Consider the following 19,020-nt stretch of genomic DNA (forward strand, 5'->3'; position numbering starts at 1 on the left):
CTACTCTCCCCTAATTTAGCACGTGAGAGCTGGCAGTAACATTCAAATCCAAAATAAGTTGTACAGCAACTTGATCCAGCAAACTGCCCCACACGTGCTTAGGCTTAAGAATCCAAGTAAGCCTAAGAATGTGAGGCCCTGAGAGAAGCCCTTGTGTTTAATTAAAGCAAACCACACTGCTGCAGAGTTTACAAATCATCCTAACACTCAGCATCACGAACACCAAGACCCTCCCTCCCTCCTCAGTGCCAAGTGACAGTGCTACACACACACACACACACACACACACTCACACTCTCTCCCTCTCTCTCTCTTTCCTGGGGCTCCCAATAAAAGGCCATTTTTTTATACTGCAGTACTTACAGAGCAACCAATAAATAGTTGGCTCAAAGTGACACAGAACATTTTTAAAGGACTGCAGGCACACACCCATATTAATGTCCCACATGAACAAGGCCATTACAACTTCAGTATCTTTAAGTTTGCCCTCATTTTAGTCTTCATTCTGCTTTTGGACATTGGAAACCAAGTTATTCTCAATCCCAGATTGTTCACTCTTCCATGTCTGGGTCTACACATTTCAACAGAGCATTTATTCAAAATCAGGTGACTAAAAAGAAGTTATATTCCCATAGAGTTTATGTTTCATCTAATTCCTTCAAAAAGTTCAATATGGAGCTATATTTTAACAGAATGAAGAGGCATGATGAATGATGATAATTATAGGGGAAATACTGAGGAGGGACACTGACAAAAACAAAAACTTCAAATCATAACAACAAAAGAGACAAGTTCTTGCTGATATAATGAACCCACAGGTCTTCTTGCCATGCTTCACTTTGCTGTTAGATTGGCTAAGAGCAGCTCTAGCCCTGACTGCAGTATGCACCACTCAACAGAATATTTCCCTTTACTGAACTTTACATTTAAAGTAGCTCATTAAATGTCATTTTTCTTCCTAACAGAGTGAGACACAATGTCCAGAGGCAACCAATAAAGCACAAAAAAGCAAATGACTACTTACAACTGTGATTTGTTTGTGTTGGGTCCTGAATTTGCCATACTAAGAACACCACGTCCCGTGTGGGACAAATTGGGCTTGAATTCATCTTTGAAAGGTTTTCCCCAGTAAGATTCTCCTCCTTAAAAAGAAAAAAAAATCGAAGAATAATGTTTGTTTTCATTAGTTTCCCACTGTGTGTTGCAACAGGCACTGACATTAAATTCAAGGTTCCCAGCACTTGCAGTCACTATGTGTTAATACATTGTTACCTCACCCCTATCTCTAGGCCAGTATTTGAGCACGACCTTGAAATCTGGTGTTTGCAACTGGCAACATATTTCTGTGCCCTCACACTATCAGCTGCAACAGACCACACTTTATCAACAGCTTTATGGATCCTGTGCTGAAGAACAGTCAAGGATTTAATTTTTTCCTCCTGGTCCACCATAAATTTTCTCTTTTGAGACATTAAATCTTTAAAACTGGCTTCATGACAAAACACAGAGCAAAGAGTTACCAGTTTAATTGCACTCTGGATATAGCACTGCTTCTGGAAATAAAATATCAGGGAGATGAAACCCATTCATAGAAACAACTAAGAATGGGAGGTACAAACTCAAATGCTTAATCCCAGACTAAACAATGAAGAATGATGATATATTGTGCTCCAAATTAAAAGGCAAAAATTAGATATTTGGACTAGATACCTGGATGACGTGAACACTTATGTGCAGTGAAGTTAAAAGAATGATAAAATTGCACAAACCCTAGCCCCAGCCCTCCAAAAGTGATTTCTTTTCTGTGACTGTGGACAGAGAGAGGGTCTGTGAGAGGTCTCCTCCTGGCTGTCATTTTTACATTATTTATGACAGATCTGACATTTTCATTTGCACTTTCCTCCAGGATCATTCTTAATAAGAAAAACGAAGGCTGAGATGAGTCATAGTTTTACAGTCAAATCCATAATCTTGTTTGACAAACCATGAAAAAATATTTCACCTTAGGACAGTATTAAAAATAAAACAAACAAAACTATCCAAACAGGCAGCAAGGCTGGTCCATCTGCAGAACTGGCTCAAGAGCCCTCCAGAGTAAGTGGAGAAGCAGCAGGTCAGGAAGGGATCTGTAGAGCTCCACAGCCATGTGCACACATAACACAGAAAGCAATTTGATGATATGGCTGTAAAGCAGTAAATAAAACCAAGGAATGAATCAGGCTCCCACTGAAAATCTTACCCAAAAAATCACAAGAGTGCATTAAATGAGGAAAGAGTTTCAGATGATACCATGAAAACAAAGCATCTCATATGGACAGCTGCAAGTGGAACTAAGTGAGAAATTCTGGAAGAAGCTGACCCACTTAAAAACCCAATTAATCATATTCAAAAGACCTATTAATAGAGTTGAGTGTTGCCTGCTCTGCAGTTTGACAAGAGGTGACAAAAGAGGACAAACCCTGTGGGGATTTTCTGTAATCAGGAGTACAGCAATGGTTACTTCAGCAATCTCTGGTTATTGAATATTTTAAGATCAGCTAAATTATGTCAGCTTGATCCCATTTGCCAATATTTTCCAGAGGTGGGTGACAGGGATATGGTACCATTGCAGGCAGCTCTAGAGGAGTTTGTGCTGTCTGAAGTTTCCAGAGGATATAGAACATGAGCACAGTCTGTTGAGATGGGATAGAGCAGCAAGTGGCCAAACCTGTGAGCCTGCTACACCCTTCATCTGCTTCCAGCTGATGCTGGAATTACAGCCAAGCTGCTGAAAGACAGTGGAATCAAGCCTGAAGCCTTCACTGGTCAGAAGAATAATTCAAAAGGAAAGAGAAAAATTGTGAATGACAGAGAGACTCTCTCTTTCTGGCATTGCAAACAACCAGACCCAAGAGCTTGCAGACAGGAGCAACGAGCCATGATCTTTAGGCTTTGGAATATTTATTTTTGTAAGATTTCATTTCGGATCATGCACTGCAGGTCAGAATTCATCTCATATGTATGAAAGCTAAGTTTGGTTCATTCTGCTTCTCTGGAAATAAGCACTAATATTTTAGCAGATAGCTACAGCCCCTGCTCTGTCTGCCATACAGCTGTTTCCAAGGCTAATTCTGTCTGCCTGGGAGCTGCAGCAGGAGCAGGGAATGGCCTGTGCAGCATTTGCCTAAAAGGCCAGACGTCCTGTGAAGGACATAACTGAAGTGTCTGTGGAGACCTGGCAGCACAGGCTGGCAAAGGGCAGAGGAGACACTGCAAAGGCACTCTGCAGAGCAGGCACAGCTTGGGGGTTTTGTTGTTGTTTTGGATTGGTTTTTAAAAATAATTTAAAGGAAATACTTTTTTTTCTTTTTCAAGGAAAACCCCAGAGTATTCTCCTTAAATTAAAAATAGCCTGAATGTGCTTTTCATCAAACTCCAGCTAACCTCTGGAATTGTTCCAGGCTTCAAGTATCTGCTTGAGGCAGGACTAGACAGAACAAGTCAGAAGATGGCAAGTTACATCTATACATTTTTTAATTACTGAAACCCAGCATGACTTTCTCTGTGAAGATTAAGTACAGACCCCTCATCAGTCTAGGGCCACGGCAGCATAGTGCCTAATGCTCAGCTGGAACAGGGATTTTACATTCTCACCTTTTACTCTCCACATTAGAGCTCGATGTAAACTTGGGAAAACCACTCAGGTTCCAAACCTGCTAATAATTATGAGGTGTCTGTAAGTATCTAGAAGATTTTACTGTGTTTATTCTCAACATGGTTGGGAGGTGTGGTTGTACTTTTCTGAAAGCAGAATGGATGCAGACAGAGGAGGTGGGAGCATGGCAGTGTCTGGCTCCAGCCTTTTTATGTTACACTCCCTGTATGTGCCACAAAGAGAGGAGGCTCCTCCTGACCCTCCCCAAATCTTCCTCAGGGTGCACACAGATCTCTGCTGGCTATATTTGGAGTCACAATGATGCAAAGCCCTCACCCCAGTGCTGATGTACCAGCCTACAAGCAAAGCCCACGGATAACAAGAATTGACTCCGGGTGTTACATTCACAGCTGGCAGCACTGCCTGTCACTTCACCTCCCTCTCAGCTTATCTCTGTCCAAATGGAGCTGTGTGCCTACTGGACTTGTAAATGTTTCTGAGATCCTATTACAAAAGTGCTGGAAAAGAATTCTGTAGGCTTCTGTGCTAAAAATCAGTTCACATGGCAGCAGCCATGGCCCCAGCCAGTGGATGGATTGGTGTTGGGAGTAATTACAGCCTGCACATGGGAATCTCCTGCTTGCACAAAGCTGGAAATGCACTTGGGATCAGCCAGAGAAATACAGTGCCATTCAACATCACTTAACCTGTACGGTGTCAATGCCTTCAGAGTTTTTGTACAATTCACATGCCTACTCAGATCCACGATTCAAAGCTGCAGGAAGCTGGGAGACAATTCCATGCATTCTTCTTTTAAAAAAAATTCTCTTAAATTAAAGATGTGTTTAACTCATTCTCACACAGAGACGAAATGAAACAGACCACACAGCTCTTAGAAAAGAGCATTAATAATTTCTGTGGCTATCCAGAGTGGCAAGATACATTTAGCTTGTACTGAAGCATGGTTAGTTATTCAGTCTTGTATCTGCATCCTGTGCTGATAGTAAACAGGTGAACAGATCTGAACTGACATCTGAAGCAGTCACACATCAGCAATTACACAGAAAAAAAGCCAAATTTTCAGATTGTCTTTTGAACTTAACCAGATTACTCTTTGGTAGTCTTTGTTCCTACTAAAAGCATGTAAAATTTTTTTTGAGGTACAATCATATCATTTGTACAACTTTCTTGCAAAGAGCTGAGAGATGCATCTAAAGCTTCAGAAATGTAGCATTCCAAAAGCCAGGTGTGGGCTGGGAATCATCATTCATGACAGTTGTGATTTTAAATAAATCCTTCCTTTTTCTGGCTTAAAAATTGCTAAGCAGTGGTAAGGAAGTAGGAGGGATCTGATTCACAAAAATGATGGCTTACTTTCTGTAATTTTCTTCTTGTCATTTGGAACAACGAGGCACATAATAACATCTGACACTTCTGTAGATCTTTCCAAGTGAGCTTCTGGAATCGTTTTGCAAATATGAAAGCCTTAGCTCAGGCAGTAAGTGCTTCTCTCCTCTCAGATAAGAGGACATGGTACTCAACCCCACAGACCTGGCAGTGGATGTGCACAGGGACTGCAGATTAAAAGGAGTATATTCTAGATAAAAAGGTCTTGCTCCTGCTTTTGCTGTGCTTCAATCATGCAAGAAAAGTGGCTCTAAAACTGGTACAGTTAAGGAACTTGCCATCTTAGGAAATCACATTGCATTGATCAAGTTTGTCCAGAGTCCTTTGCTATTGACATTTCAGAGGAGCTCTTCTTGCTGCCAAAAAAAAAGCAATTCCCATCTACCAGTAGTATTTCATCCTGGACTTTTACAGCTATAATGTGCCTCCTTTGTGCCCTCCTGGATTCATAAATCACAGGCTGATTCATGAGACCTTCCAACAGGTTGCAAGAAAGAGTAGCTGAAAAAAGCTTGTGCTGCTTTGAAAATGTGATGCTTTGCATATATTTTCCCTTTTTCATACAAAAGGGTTAGAATATTAAACCTATTTTTTCTACATGCAAATTTTCTTCTATTATTTGGAACACTGAAAATACAGAGCAGCTGCTCCACTTGCACGACCGTGAGTTAGAATTACTCACAGTGTTCAACCACTTACTTGTTATGAACAGCAGGAAAAGAGATACATCACAAATCTAAAATTCATTTTCAAATAATTAATCATTACAAAGAATGACCATGACTCAGCTTATTGCTCTGAATACTGCCTCTATGGGTGGTTATTTTGTTAGAGAAGAAATAAGCTGCTGTACCACAATAAAATTTCTCCCAGCAGTCTTATGAAACATAAAGGTGAAGGCTCTAGGAAAATGAGTCTGGTCCTCCAAATCAGTGTCATCCTTGCAGCTCTGTGTATCTGACTGCTCTGGCAGTGCAGGTCTGACAGCTATGCTAAGTAGAACTCTGTTCCCCACTCTTTTCTCAGGGTGGTATCTCAACTCCCAGATGCCACAACACTGATTTCCACCCTTCTCCATTCCAAGGTTGACTGCTGAGTACCACGAATTAGCTGTCCTTCACGTGTCTGCTGGGTCACATTTGCTTTTACAACAGTCCAGAAGAGACTCAAGAAGAACATACTGGGGAGCTGAATAACAAACAGCAAAGCAAGGCTCAGGGCTGCTTCCAGAGAACAGTTCAGCTGCAGCAGCCTTGGGAGAGGTGGTCAGTGACAACCAGCTGGCATTTACCTCTGCGAGCTGTTTCCAAAACACAAGCACACTTAATCCTGGTGAGCCAAAGCACAGTTACAGTCTTGTATGTATGACAAGTAACCTTCTGGCATGTTGTACTAATTGTGCCCAAATCCACCCAGAAGATGAACAGTCCTGGGCTTAGTTAGCAATGGAGTGGGTGATCATCTCAGCATCTGGGGGCTGCAACCATAAACCTGACACCCTGACACATGGGATGAATGATGACAGAAACCAAATGGTGGGAAGATATTTGAACAAGACTGTTCAAGTTCCTGATGAACAGGAATAATTAAATAAATAGAGGAAGAATATATAGAGGCTTAATGCATCTTCCATATCTTCCATGTATCAGTTTATCAAAGGGGTTTTTTTCAAAAAAAAAAAAGGCCAAATCTCTTAGCTAGAAATCATCAGTTTAGGCAGAAGGTTCTGTGTGAATGAGGAAACAAAGCATGTTCTTTTTGTTCTGAAGTATTCCTACAAAAAGCTCTAATAGAAACAGTTTATAATATTGACATTTAAAGGGTAACCTCCAAATAGTCCTCCCTATTGCCAATTGAAATATCTGGGAAGAAAGCCCTGTTCTGTTCTCATATGCTTCTCTGATATTACAGAAGTCAAGTTATTTATTCTAAAGCTCATTTAATCTTACAGACTTTTTTTAGCTTTCAAAGGTGCCTCTTCTTTTTCCCCTTCTAAGAAGCAGTGAGTCAAAAAAATACTGAAATCCCTTCCAGCAGAGGACATAAAAAAGGGAATTTATCCTGCAAATAACAAACAGGCCACAGGCAAAAACAGTACAAAGTACTGAATCCCAGTGCTTTACTCCAAAGCTTTCCTAAAGTGAATGCCTGTGATTACATGAATAATGCACAAACAAATGGACCGACATTTTTACAGCATGGGAGCCCAGGAGAGCATCAGTTCATCTGCCCTGCTAGAGCAGCGCTGCTGAGCTGAACTCTCCTCTGGCTGCCCTGCTGCCAAGGGAACATCCAGCCTCAGGTCTGGCCACCTTCTTACAGCTCCAGACACACAAGTGGAATTTCTGCCTCACAGTCAAGTGCCCTGGATCTATCCACTAGTCAGGAACAAATCCTGACAGACTACTTGCACTCTGTGAACTGTCTAAGCAGCTTCACTGAAGTATTAAACACAAAGGCATGACAGTTCAAGAGCAATCTACAGCCCACCAGGCTCCCCATTTAGATTTTCTTGTGATATTATCATATTCAATAAGCAATTAGGTAAAGACATATAAAATTCAACTGTCTTAAAAATATAAAAGCCATTCAGGTGCAAAGAAGACATTTGCACCATTTGGACTCTACAATAATTGCAGCCAGTCTCTAAATATCTGCAAGACTCATGTCTATTTGAGTGCACACTGTTCATTTCATTAGAACTTTAATAGTCCTGGCAGATGTTTGCGAGACATCTCGCCTGCGATATACTCATCTTTAATTAAGAATGACAAGGAGGAAAACAAGATGGAAAATACTAGAGGTCATTAGACTCCTTTTTTTAAGTGGAAGAATATATGTAGGAAGATTTTCATCCTATATGCTTATTAGCATTTCACTTCCTACTGGCAAAGCCAGTGGAGCTGAGCCTTGCCCTTCAGTGCAGCAGTGATGCCAGTCCTCTGCCTCTGTTAACTCTGCTGTCTTAGAGCCCTTCTGCATTTGCACAAATAGAAGCAGGGATGACACCAGCAAGTTAATTTTAATTCCACAGCAGAATCTGAACTCCACCCTGCAAGGGTGAGAGGTGTTTGAGTCAACCTATTAAATCTCTCCCGTCTCCTGACACCTCTTTAATTTCTCATTTCAAAAGATGTTCCTAATTATGTCTTTCGGGGTTTGAACCAAAACTTTCCGTATAAAAAAATCAAATCACATCTGACAGTCCAAGCATGGATGGTAACAATTCTTGTTAATGGGTTTTTGCCATCAAAACACTGAACCTTTAACTAGTCTCAAATCCTGCAACTGTTGATTATCACATATACTACAAGAAAAGCAGGCAACTCACACAAACATAATTAACAAAGTAAATAGAGCTAAAGTATTTAACAGGTGAGGAGCAGGGGATGCTGGTGACAGCCACAAGTGGGCAGATAGAAGGTGCACGAGGAAAATGAGCAAATTTACAGCAGTGACCAGAGGTATTTCATGACCTATCTCCTGTGGTGGGCAATGCTGTGACACCCTTCAGCTGCTCTGCCTCCTGACCATTCCTGCTATGACTGTTCCCAGATCTCCACCAAGGGAGAAAGAAGAGGCAGAAGAATTTTGTAGCAGTGATCCCCCAAAAGTTAGAAAAAGAGCAGCTTGGGCATTACAAGGCAACTAGCTGGAAGAACAGATGGTGTCTGGCCAGTCACCAATTCTAAGGCAGGTCTCAAGTATTTCATTAACACTGAATTTGAAAGCAACTTTGCATGAACGTGTTTCTTCCTTTATTCTTCGCCCTGGAAGACCAGCTGTAAAATTATAATTTTCATTTATTTTTTTTTCTGAAGGAAAAGGAAGCAAAACCCACAAGAATTCTGCAGGGAAGAGTTCCCAAGCTTTAGACTGAGAATATATCGGATGAAATTTTGAACATAGTCGACATGGTCATAAAAATATATCAAGGAAACCTCTGTTTTAAAGTAATCACAATGTCCCACTTATCATCATTTAGAGAATTTTAATTTTAAATTGTCTGGAAGTAAACATAACAACACAGCCCATGAAGTGAGAACAACTTACTTGATACAAACTCAGCCTTACCTGTTCCTGTTCCAGTCGGATCACCTCCTTGGATCTGCAGAATTAAAATTAAATCAGTTTTACAAATGCATCTATGAGAAAGACATCAAATACAAACCATAAAAGCCAATTGTGCTCTATTTTATGCCTTCTATATTGTGTCATGTTGACAAGTCAGCAACAAGGAAACCATTCCTTCTTATTTGGAGCTTACTATCACCTGGCTGTCATCCCTGACATTGTTCATCTATAAGCAGAATGGCAGTTTCATAAAAATAATAGGTCTTTTATGGGTAAATAGGGAAAATAACTAATCTCAAATGGGTTAACCAGATCATTCTTTTTATTATGTGCTGAATCAGAACCTGCTTTTGAATTGATGATACACTGCTTTTGGAACAGAAAAGGCTTTACATTTTGCTACCAATCCTCCACATGATGGGAAGGCAAGAAAAGGGGCAATATGGAATATTTTTTGTATCTGAATCTGCATCCCACTGACTACCTCCAGCAGGAAAAATCCTCATGTGAAACTAATCTTTGAGTAACAAAACAGTGTATTAATTACTGTACATGCAGGATCTGCAGAAACAGTATTCCATGCTTTAATCCCAGTGGAGGGAATGTGACATGATCAGTTTCAAAGTAATAGCACAAAAGCACAATTTTAGTTGTGAGCTTAACTACGAACTGAGATACACAGTGCTGTCAAAAGAAAAAAAGCTTTTTTGTAGGATGACAGGACAGAATGTAACATCCAGTGATGTTCCTTGTGAGATGTGCTCTGCCTTCAGGATCAGGCTGTTCATTCTTCTGGAAGGAAGTTACAGGGCAGCTACAATATCCTAAGCTGCCTGGACTGTAACTCTGTAAATAAAGATCTTTGACTACCAAAGACACAGTTCAGGAACACAAAGTGCTCTTTAACTCCTTTACAAGAAAGCCTGGGCACCCAGTGCTGGAGCACACTAGGAAAGGATAACCTGATAATATCCAAGTACCACAACCTGAAACAGAAATTCAGATGCTTGCTAAAGTTTCATCTGAATGAGATTTCAATAGGCCACAGTATTACTTATCCAAATTAGCATTTCCCTCTCTCTCCTTCTGTTCATTAACCACCCACCCACATCTTGGGGAAGATAACAAAAGCCAAGGCAATGACTCTTCAAGGCTTTGTCTGGAATGCCAGCAAATGCAGTGATGTTCTGAGTGACAATGTTAGTCAGAGACAATTGTTAGCACCACCCATAAATACACATGGCATAGGTTAGGACAACCCTCCCTCTGATGGTACATTTAATACACTACTATTGCAAGTTGTCATGCATGGAACCACCTAAACCTGAGATAAGTTAAATATATGGGATATTTTGAGTACATCATATATTGTGCATTACCCAGGAGTTTTTTAATACTCACCACAAAATTCCGAATGGATCGGTGGAAAATTGTTCCATCGTAATAGTTCTTCTTGCACAATTTGATGAAGTTTTCACATGTTCGGGGTGTCTGAAAGACAACAGGGAGTTTTAATTAAGCACAACCTTTAAACAATCATGACAGTGGTTACAAGAATCACTTCTCACTTGTGCCTTACAAAGAAACAAACATGCAGGACTCAAAGAGGACGGGGGCTCTGTCTACAGGAAAAAGCCTGCAATGTACCTCCTTTTAAGGTACACAGGAGAGACACACACTGTGTTAAATAAATTAAACCAGACCTTCCAATTAGCACTAAGAAGTGTTGAACATTAGCTCAGATAACAGGAGTTCCCAGTTGACATCTTGATGGTGAACACAGGTAAGCTCAGAGACTTGCAAGTAACTGAGTTCCAGCAGTGCATCACAATCCTGTTCCAAAGGGGGTTTCTAGCATTGAAAAATGGTAATTTACCAGAGTAAGAAAGAACCTGACTCCTCTGCTCCACTATTTCAAAGTGAGCACATTGAAGCTAACAGGGAGAGAAGCATTTGGTCCTCTTTACCACTTGAAGTAGCAATGGGACTGACCCAAGTCACTGGAACACAGGAAAAATAAAAAAACCCAAATTGTTTTCAAAGCTCCAAATAAAAGAAAAATATGCTAAATATATTTCCAGCTTCTAATTCACTTGTACAGTGCAAATTAAAGTAATTTAGTAAATTTATGAGTCATGATATTCAAACAGCTCCTTCTGAAAAACTTTACTTTCCACCTAATCATCCTTCCACTGTAATTGTATGGGTTCTCTTCTCTGAAATACTAAAATACCTTCAGACATACAAGTACAGAAACAGCCTGTTTTCTATACTTGGGACATGTTTTCCATCTCCACTGTGGATTATGTGCATAAAGCTATTTCAGTTTTACAAAAGAATACATCTAACTGAGTTCTTACAGGCCTTAAAAATACCCTTATTGCTGGATGTGCTGGCAAGTGAAGGCCCAGCATGAGCTGCAGGGGCTGTAAGTGAGCACACACACGACCTGTTCTTTGTGAAAGGCACCAATTCTCTTTGCACTGCTGTGACATCACTGGGTCTGGGAGAGTGAGAGACAGAGACTGAGCCATGCAAACTGAAGTGACTTAAAAGCAAAAAAATCACCATGGCCAGCCTGATTATAATAATTTAAGGATGAAATAATCTCTATCTCTTGAAAAGCCAGTCCATACAAGTATTGATCCAGAACCCTAAAGAACTTCAGTATTCTGTATTTTCTCATCTGAAAGACAATCATTCTCACCCCTCTTTATTTACACTGAAATGTCTCTTAATTTTCCAAACAAACTTTACCTGTCATTATAAATTCTCTATATTGATTCCTTCTTAATTACTCTCCTCAGATGACAGTTGTCACCTGGGCCACAAGTGAAAAAATTAGCAAATTCTAATTTTACACCAGCTATTATTTGAGATTTCCTATAGAATTCATTACTGACTTAAATGGTAATGGTACCATAATGGCTTTATGGTACAATGTCACCAAGACATGTACTTTGGTGGCACCCTGAGGGCAACTCATAACTCTATAACTATATTCCATAAAATTATATCAAGCAACAGGAGGTTCTCCTACAGTTTCCATGTTTATGGTAAATGTGATTTTTTTTTCCTTTGAATTCAACATATATGCTTTAAAATAATCTTTGTGCTTCATCTTTCTAGTAAAATTCAACCCCTGAGGAATCACTTGTGGAGCACAGGTTTCCTTTATAAGACAATTATCATAATAGCATTGATCCTAGTGTTTTGCTATTAGTTATTACTTGTGGAAAATGTCAGTAAGGATAGAAATAAGTTTAAAAATTTCTTTATGAATCAGAAATGGAATCAGCAGCTTTTAGCCCAAGGCACTTTATGTCATGAGAGCCAAGCACTCTTTGGAGAGAGAGAGACACAGTTAATAAGTTCTCGAGGGGGAATACAGCAACCTGTAATTAATTTTTCACAAAAAATGAAACCAGGCAAAAGACTGAGTCCCCTAGGAATGGCCACCAAATAATCTTAAATTTGCACAAAGCTGATAACCCAAAACAGATTTCCTATTTATTTTCAAAACACTTGATGTAAAATATACATCAAAAAAACTGGCTCTAGTAATGTATTTTTTATGCAGGACCTGTGCTGACCCTTCTCTCTAAATGGATTTCTAGCTATTATACCCTTTCCTAGAAATAAGCTTTTTAAATGCAACTTCAGAAATATTTAGTATACATGCAATAGTCATTTCATGGCAAGGTTTTCTTTAAATAATTGCCACCAAATTGGTTCCCATGGTCACCTCATGCATCACAGAGATACATTTGGCAGGTAAACAGTTCCTTAGCAACATTACCACTGCCTTTTATAGTGCTTTTTAGTAGACACAAATAAGGAGGTTTGCATCCAATCAGTAATAAACCCCAGTTTCAGTAATGCAGTAAATCTAGAATATCTGGCTCAGATTATCTGATTTATTCAAAGCAGTTAATGTTCTTGCCAAATCTCACATTGCCAAGCACATTTCAGGGATTTTTTAAAGCAGCATCCTGTCCAAAGCAGGAGGAAAAGGCTCGAGGTTTATGGGGAAGGTGCAGATCCTCAGTAATGAAGTTGTGTTCTGTACTGACCACACAAACAAGGCCAGTCTTTGAAGTCTTTGTTCCAACTACAAAGACTGATGACATATAAATACATATAAACAAACCTGATTTTGTTATTTGATATAAGATCTTGTGGCAGATGTCAGACTCCCATTCTCTGAATGCAATGCTGTCTCCTTCTTCAGAAACTCTCTGCACAGCCCTTGCCTCACACCATTTCTGAAGGAGGAGGGGATGGTGGAGGCACCTGGAAAGGCAGGAGGTAACGCTGCTCTCTTGTTCTCTCACCACCGACTGTGTGCTCCAGGCTCTCTTTTTAGTTCTGGCTGCTTTTGTCTTAAACTGGCCACAACAGCAACAGCTAATTTTTCCCTCTTTATCCCTTTTACATTAAGCAGGAAATGACTTAAATTATTTTATTCTACTGACTGACTTAGACCTATATGTAAGGAAGTCTAGGGAAAAATGCAACCACATTAACCTGATCTGAAATCCACCGACAGAAAATATGGTTTCAAATCCACCACAATATCTTCTCAGAATGATGCAGTGACAATCCTAAAAAGGAAAACTTTCAAATTGTGGAAGGTTTTTCTAACCAAAGAGTGTGGTAGGAGAGCCCTGAGAAATCATCCTTTTCTTAGGTCAAGTTGGGATCTTGTAAGTGAATGCAGTGTCTCTATGATGTCCTTCAGCTAAAGACACTTCTCTTTCCAAATGACAAATAGGAAGAAGAAAAAATTTATTTATACCAAAAATGAGTCACCTGCTCCAACTGTGCTCCCTATTTATTTTGTAGATGCCAGATAACTGTCTTTCAACTGCTGAAAATTCACACCCAAGACAAGCAGTAAAATTTTAATAAATGCTTTGAGACAGGAATCCAGAAGAGTACTTATCCCAGAAGATGCCACAAATGCTTTGCTTGGCTCACAGATATACATATTTAATGGGGCCACAGCCCAATGGTTTTCTAAGTAGGTTTAAGTCTCCATTTAGCTAACACACTTAGTAGTGTGGAAACACCAGCACTCTACCAGTTACTATGCCCAGACAAATTTCAGAGTTAATGAGAGATTGCTGCAAAGAATGACCCTGCAAAAACAGCAGTGAAAGGAGACTGTGAAATCATTATACTCAGAGAACACTAAAGAAAGGAATATATAATTTAGAAAACCAAAGCAAAACAAAAAAAAACCTGAGTGCCTACTACAAACTCCTAGGATAAATGCAGATTTTATTTGAGCCAATTTCAGTTTCCATTTTGCCAGCAAGGGTGGCTACACGCCAGGTAAAATTCATCTCTCCTGCTGCATCCCGAAACCTGAAGGGTGGGACCAACCAAGCCAGGTCCCTATCTGATTTCCCAGTCTGCAGCTGTCCTTTCTCATTAGTCACAATGGTTCATTACATTTGCAAAAGTTACCTTAACTCAGAATCTCTACTGGGCAGCGAAGAGCCAAACAGGAGGAGATGAAAACCTGCAGCACTCCTGTTGCCAAGGTGCGGGAGATGGGAAAAGAGGGAAGAGCTCCTGAGTTGTTGCCATGACTGCAAGGAAAAAGGCTTTACTATGTGAAGAGCTAATCATTTCAAAATGCTCCATCCCTTGAGGATGTGCATGAACCTTGAAGGGAAATTTCACACTAAGCATTCAGAAGCTGTCATTTGCACATCTGTATAATTTTCTTGTGCTAATTTCACTTCCCTTTTATTTCTTTCTTCTCTCTAAATTGGATGAACTGTAGTAGTGGCACTAAACTACAGAGCCTTGCTATATGCTCATTAACCCTATATTTCAAAGCAGGAAATAATGAAAAGCTCATTCCTCTCAAATTAAAATTGCATTCCACAGCCTTCATCTTATCACACAAATGCCAGAATTCTGCTACTAAGAGGCATGAACTAGTGACAGAAATTTCTGAAGCTTCAAACGAAGCTTTCCATTTTCTTAACATAGATCTCCTTTAAAATGCAAGGTGGATTTTGCTTTGCTTTAATCCATTTATGTACTTTTACACAGAGCATTTTTTATCTTGTAATTGTTCATTCAGCAACTCTTCTAATGTGTGAGCCCATAACAAGGTGATTTGGTAAGGTTTGAACTCAGTTTCCCCCCTACCTTTCAATCTGTAGTACTCAGCCTACCCATCACACAGAAGAGAATTCAGCAATAAAAGCTTGGTGTTATTTGGGGCTTAGTCAGAGCTAAATGTAATCATACAATTTCAGCAATCACCACCAGGTGATTCAGGTGCAAGTGTCTGTTCCCTCCTCCAAGCCATGGAAAGAAAGAAGTAAATGTTTCAGTGTCCAATACTGTTCTGGAAGGCCTTTTAAACCACCCCATTTCACTTTGCACCAATGAACTATGAGCACATTCCCTTTGTTTCACAGGAAGAGGGACAAACTCAAGAAAACTCAAAACATCACAAAGCCCACTGCAAGGGCATGGGAAGAATTTCACTGTGGGAAGCCCATGACATTTCCCTCTGGAAAAACATTTACTCCAGACCTAAACACCACTCCCTGCCAGCTCCACTTTCCTGCTAACAGCTCCCCAGTGTGAGAGAGGGACTGAGCCAGTGACAGGTGATGGTGGCAAACAACAGCTGCCTGTGGTGGTTCAGTTCAAGAAAGGCACAGTTCACCTAAGGGACACAATTCTCAACTGGTTATACCACGAGCAAACGTGTTCAGGCAATTTGTGATCTGTGATCAGAAGAGCAAAGTTCCAGAGAATGAGCCCTGGGAGACATGAAAGCATTGGGACACTGTGGGGTAAAATACTCAGCCAGACTCCTACTGATAATAAAAAAGAATCAGAACAAGCTAACTATGCCTTGGGAAATAGATTGCTGACTTGATAGCAAACATTTGCCTATTTTGCTACCTCAAAGCCTCCAAGTTTGCTTAGAACAAAGAGCAGAATTAATGCATTCTCATTACGCAGAAACTCACTGTAATTTAATCAGCTATTTAGCAAAGACTTCAGCAGATAGCTAAATTTCACTTTTAAAAGGCATTTCTTCCACAACACTGACGTTCATGATGATACCGAAAACTTTTCTGAAGTCTAAGCAAGATGCTCAGCTTAGACAAGATGCCAGTAAAAAGATGACACACTTCAGTTTTAGTTCTCACATTCTTGCAAACACAGGGACAATCAATCAGTTTAGCTGAGCACAACTCCAATTAAACAAGGCATCTAATTCACTCATCTAATTTGGCAATGGTAACTACTAGTTCTCCAGAGGCAGAGTCAGCCACAGCTACTACTTTTCCTCCAACTTACATTTACTGCAGTGGTAGAAAAGAAAGCAATCCTCTCCCCACCTCACTGCCCCCTCCAAATTTGTCATCACACAAGGGTTAAGCAGCTTGTCAGAGAGCACTGTGCAGGGCTGGGTGCTGATGAGGATGGAATGGAAAGCAGGACAGCAAAAGTGGGTACAGTCTAAATGAGGATGCAACTTTAATTGCTCAGGCAACCTCCAGCAGCTTAAAACCTGGAGTAAGGCAGGTCCCACTGTGGCTCCCTGGCATTTCATCCATCTGCAGCTGCCTGCACATAAATTCCAGCTTTTCAGAAGATGAAACCTGTAACAATTTCCACACTAGACAGAGAAGCTCTGGTAGCTGTCAGCCTCCCAAGGTCACCCTGCTCTCATCAGAGCAGCCAAGGTACAAACAAGAAACACGTCAGAGAAAGATGAAGAGCAGCAGCTGTGTAACTCCAAAACACCCACCTCATCCTTGGGTTTGGGATCACTCAGTGGCAGACGCAGCTGGCATGGGATGGCTGCACCTCACGTCTGCAAATGTCAGAAATAAGGGGCACGATCCAATAACCATAAATTCCCTTCCCAGGGCAGCTGGAAAGGCAGAAAGGGTCCAAATGTGCAAAATGCCTTTCCACCAATTACTCAGTGCCAAAGGCTGCCAGGAAAACACACAGACAGCCCAGGGCAGCAGGGACCCATTCATGGAGAGGTGGCTTAGCATATAAAGCTGTGGGAATAAGGAGGAAGGGGGGACATTCAAAAGGATGATGTTTGTCTTCCCAAGTAAACATTATGGTGATGGAGCTCAGCTTTCCTGGGGATGGCTGAACACCTGCTTGCCCTTGGGAAGTGGTGAATTAATTCCTTATTTTGCTCTGCTTGTGGGTGCAGCTCTTGCTTTACCTGTTAAACTGCCTTTACCTCTGCCCACAAGTTTTCCTCTTCTCTGATCCTCTCCCCCACCCCACGGGTCAGGAAGTGAGTGAGTGGCTGTGTGGGGATTAGTCACTGACTGGAGTTAAACCAGGACAGGGTGTAATGCCACCAGAGTTAAAACTATTAAAATATCAGCTTCCAATCACTCAGAACAACCTAGAAGTGTCCTGTTCAACAAGATGGCTGTGCAGAGCCATCCTACTCTCAGCCCCAAAGAGCAATAGATCAGTCTGCTATTGTACCACTTGGAGGAAAAACACACCAAGAAGTAACAACATCCTCTCTAACAAACATTTTTTAAAAACATATCCAGCTCTTCTACTTGAAAAACACAGCTTTGTTTGTTCTTAGTTTCTGTTGACAAGAACTCTCAAAGTTGAGAGTTGCAGCTCTTCCTATAATGGCCTATTTTGATGAAAAAATAATAAATAAGCCATTACAACCATGCCAAGACCACTGTATTTCATACCTCAAATCCTATTACCAAATGAACAAATACTGGTAAAACATCAGCCAGTTATTTCCCAGACAGTGCCAATATCATGTTGACAGAAAGCAAGTAGAATAAAGGTTTAAATCAGAAAAAAAAATGAGAGATTCAGGAAGACTGGAGAACCTCATCATGCCAGGAGGTCAAAGGATTTTTTCAGTAACTCACTTCTTTGCCACTGGAAATGGATAAGAAGTTTACAGGCTTCTGATCTTCAGAACAGTCCCTCACACAAAAGGAGAGATGATTTCAAAGAACAGGGGCTGGATTACACATTTATAGATCACAGGCATATTTAACAGGTCAGAGGGCCTAAAAAGATTAAAACATCAATGTTTGTAGAGTAACAGCTTCTTTGGAAAGCTATGCCAAGACATCATCATTAAGCAGGGTTTGCCAGGCCCTAAAACCTCAAAAAGCATTTGTGGAGTGTCAGATGGAGCTTTGAAATCCACCTCACATTCTTCTTTGTTTTGCCATCTTGCCCTTAAACATTAAAGTACTAAACCTGAGAGAGAATGAATTTATAAAACCTGCCAAGGCAGCTACAGATTAGTATTTGATTACAGCTCTTGGCATGTGCTGAACCACCAGATCATCACCCCAGTGACCACTTGTAGGCAGAGGACTCACCCAGCAGAGAAGGCAGATAGAACATCAAAACATGTGCTCATCATTTTGACAGGGTCCTCTGGAGCATTGCATTTACATATTTATTTATATGTATATATATGTATTTAAAAATGGCTGTTCCACCACCTACAAGGTAAAACTCCATCACTATAGTGACTAATGCAGCAGAATTCACATGGATAATATGCAGTTGTTCCCAGCAGCAACTTGATCAAAGCAACTAGAAGAACTTGAGGAGACCAGAAAAATCACAATAAATAAAGTACAAGAAATCCAGTGATATTCATTGCCTTTCATCAGTTTTTTCTTCAGAATTTATGTGTTTGGCATGCATGGGACTAGAATTGAAAGAATAACACTTGTTGGATGTTGTTAAATCTTCTGTACTTGCCACAGTTACTTCTGGCAAGTAGAATTTTTGTAATTTTTTACCCAATTAGTGTATACAACAAATGTTTCCTTTGTGCAGCTGAACTCAGCTTCCTGGAAAACATCCCTACAAATGGCCATCTGATT

General features: G+C 40.4%; 1 protein-coding gene across 1 annotated transcript in view; it reads right to left on the reverse strand.

Annotated features, from left to right (window-relative positions):
- The window catches only part of PPIL2 (peptidylprolyl isomerase like 2), a 68,605-nt gene that overhangs the window by 15,332 nt on the left and 34,253 nt on the right, over positions 1-19,020 (reverse strand). The window contains exons 13-15 of the mRNA XM_009092340.4: positions 10,517-10,606; positions 9,116-9,149; positions 1,025-1,142 (exon numbers count right to left, since the gene is read on the reverse strand). Coding sequence (XP_009090588.1) covers positions 1,025-1,142; positions 9,116-9,149; positions 10,517-10,606 — 242 coding nt within the window. The remainder of the gene's footprint in view (positions 1-1,024; positions 1,143-9,115; positions 9,150-10,516; positions 10,607-19,020) is intronic.

The sequence above is a fragment of the Serinus canaria genome, chromosome 15 (assembly GCF_022539315.1).
Source record: "Serinus canaria isolate serCan28SL12 chromosome 15, serCan2020, whole genome shotgun sequence".
Taxonomy (NCBI): Eukaryota; Metazoa; Chordata; class Aves; order Passeriformes; family Fringillidae; genus Serinus; species Serinus canaria.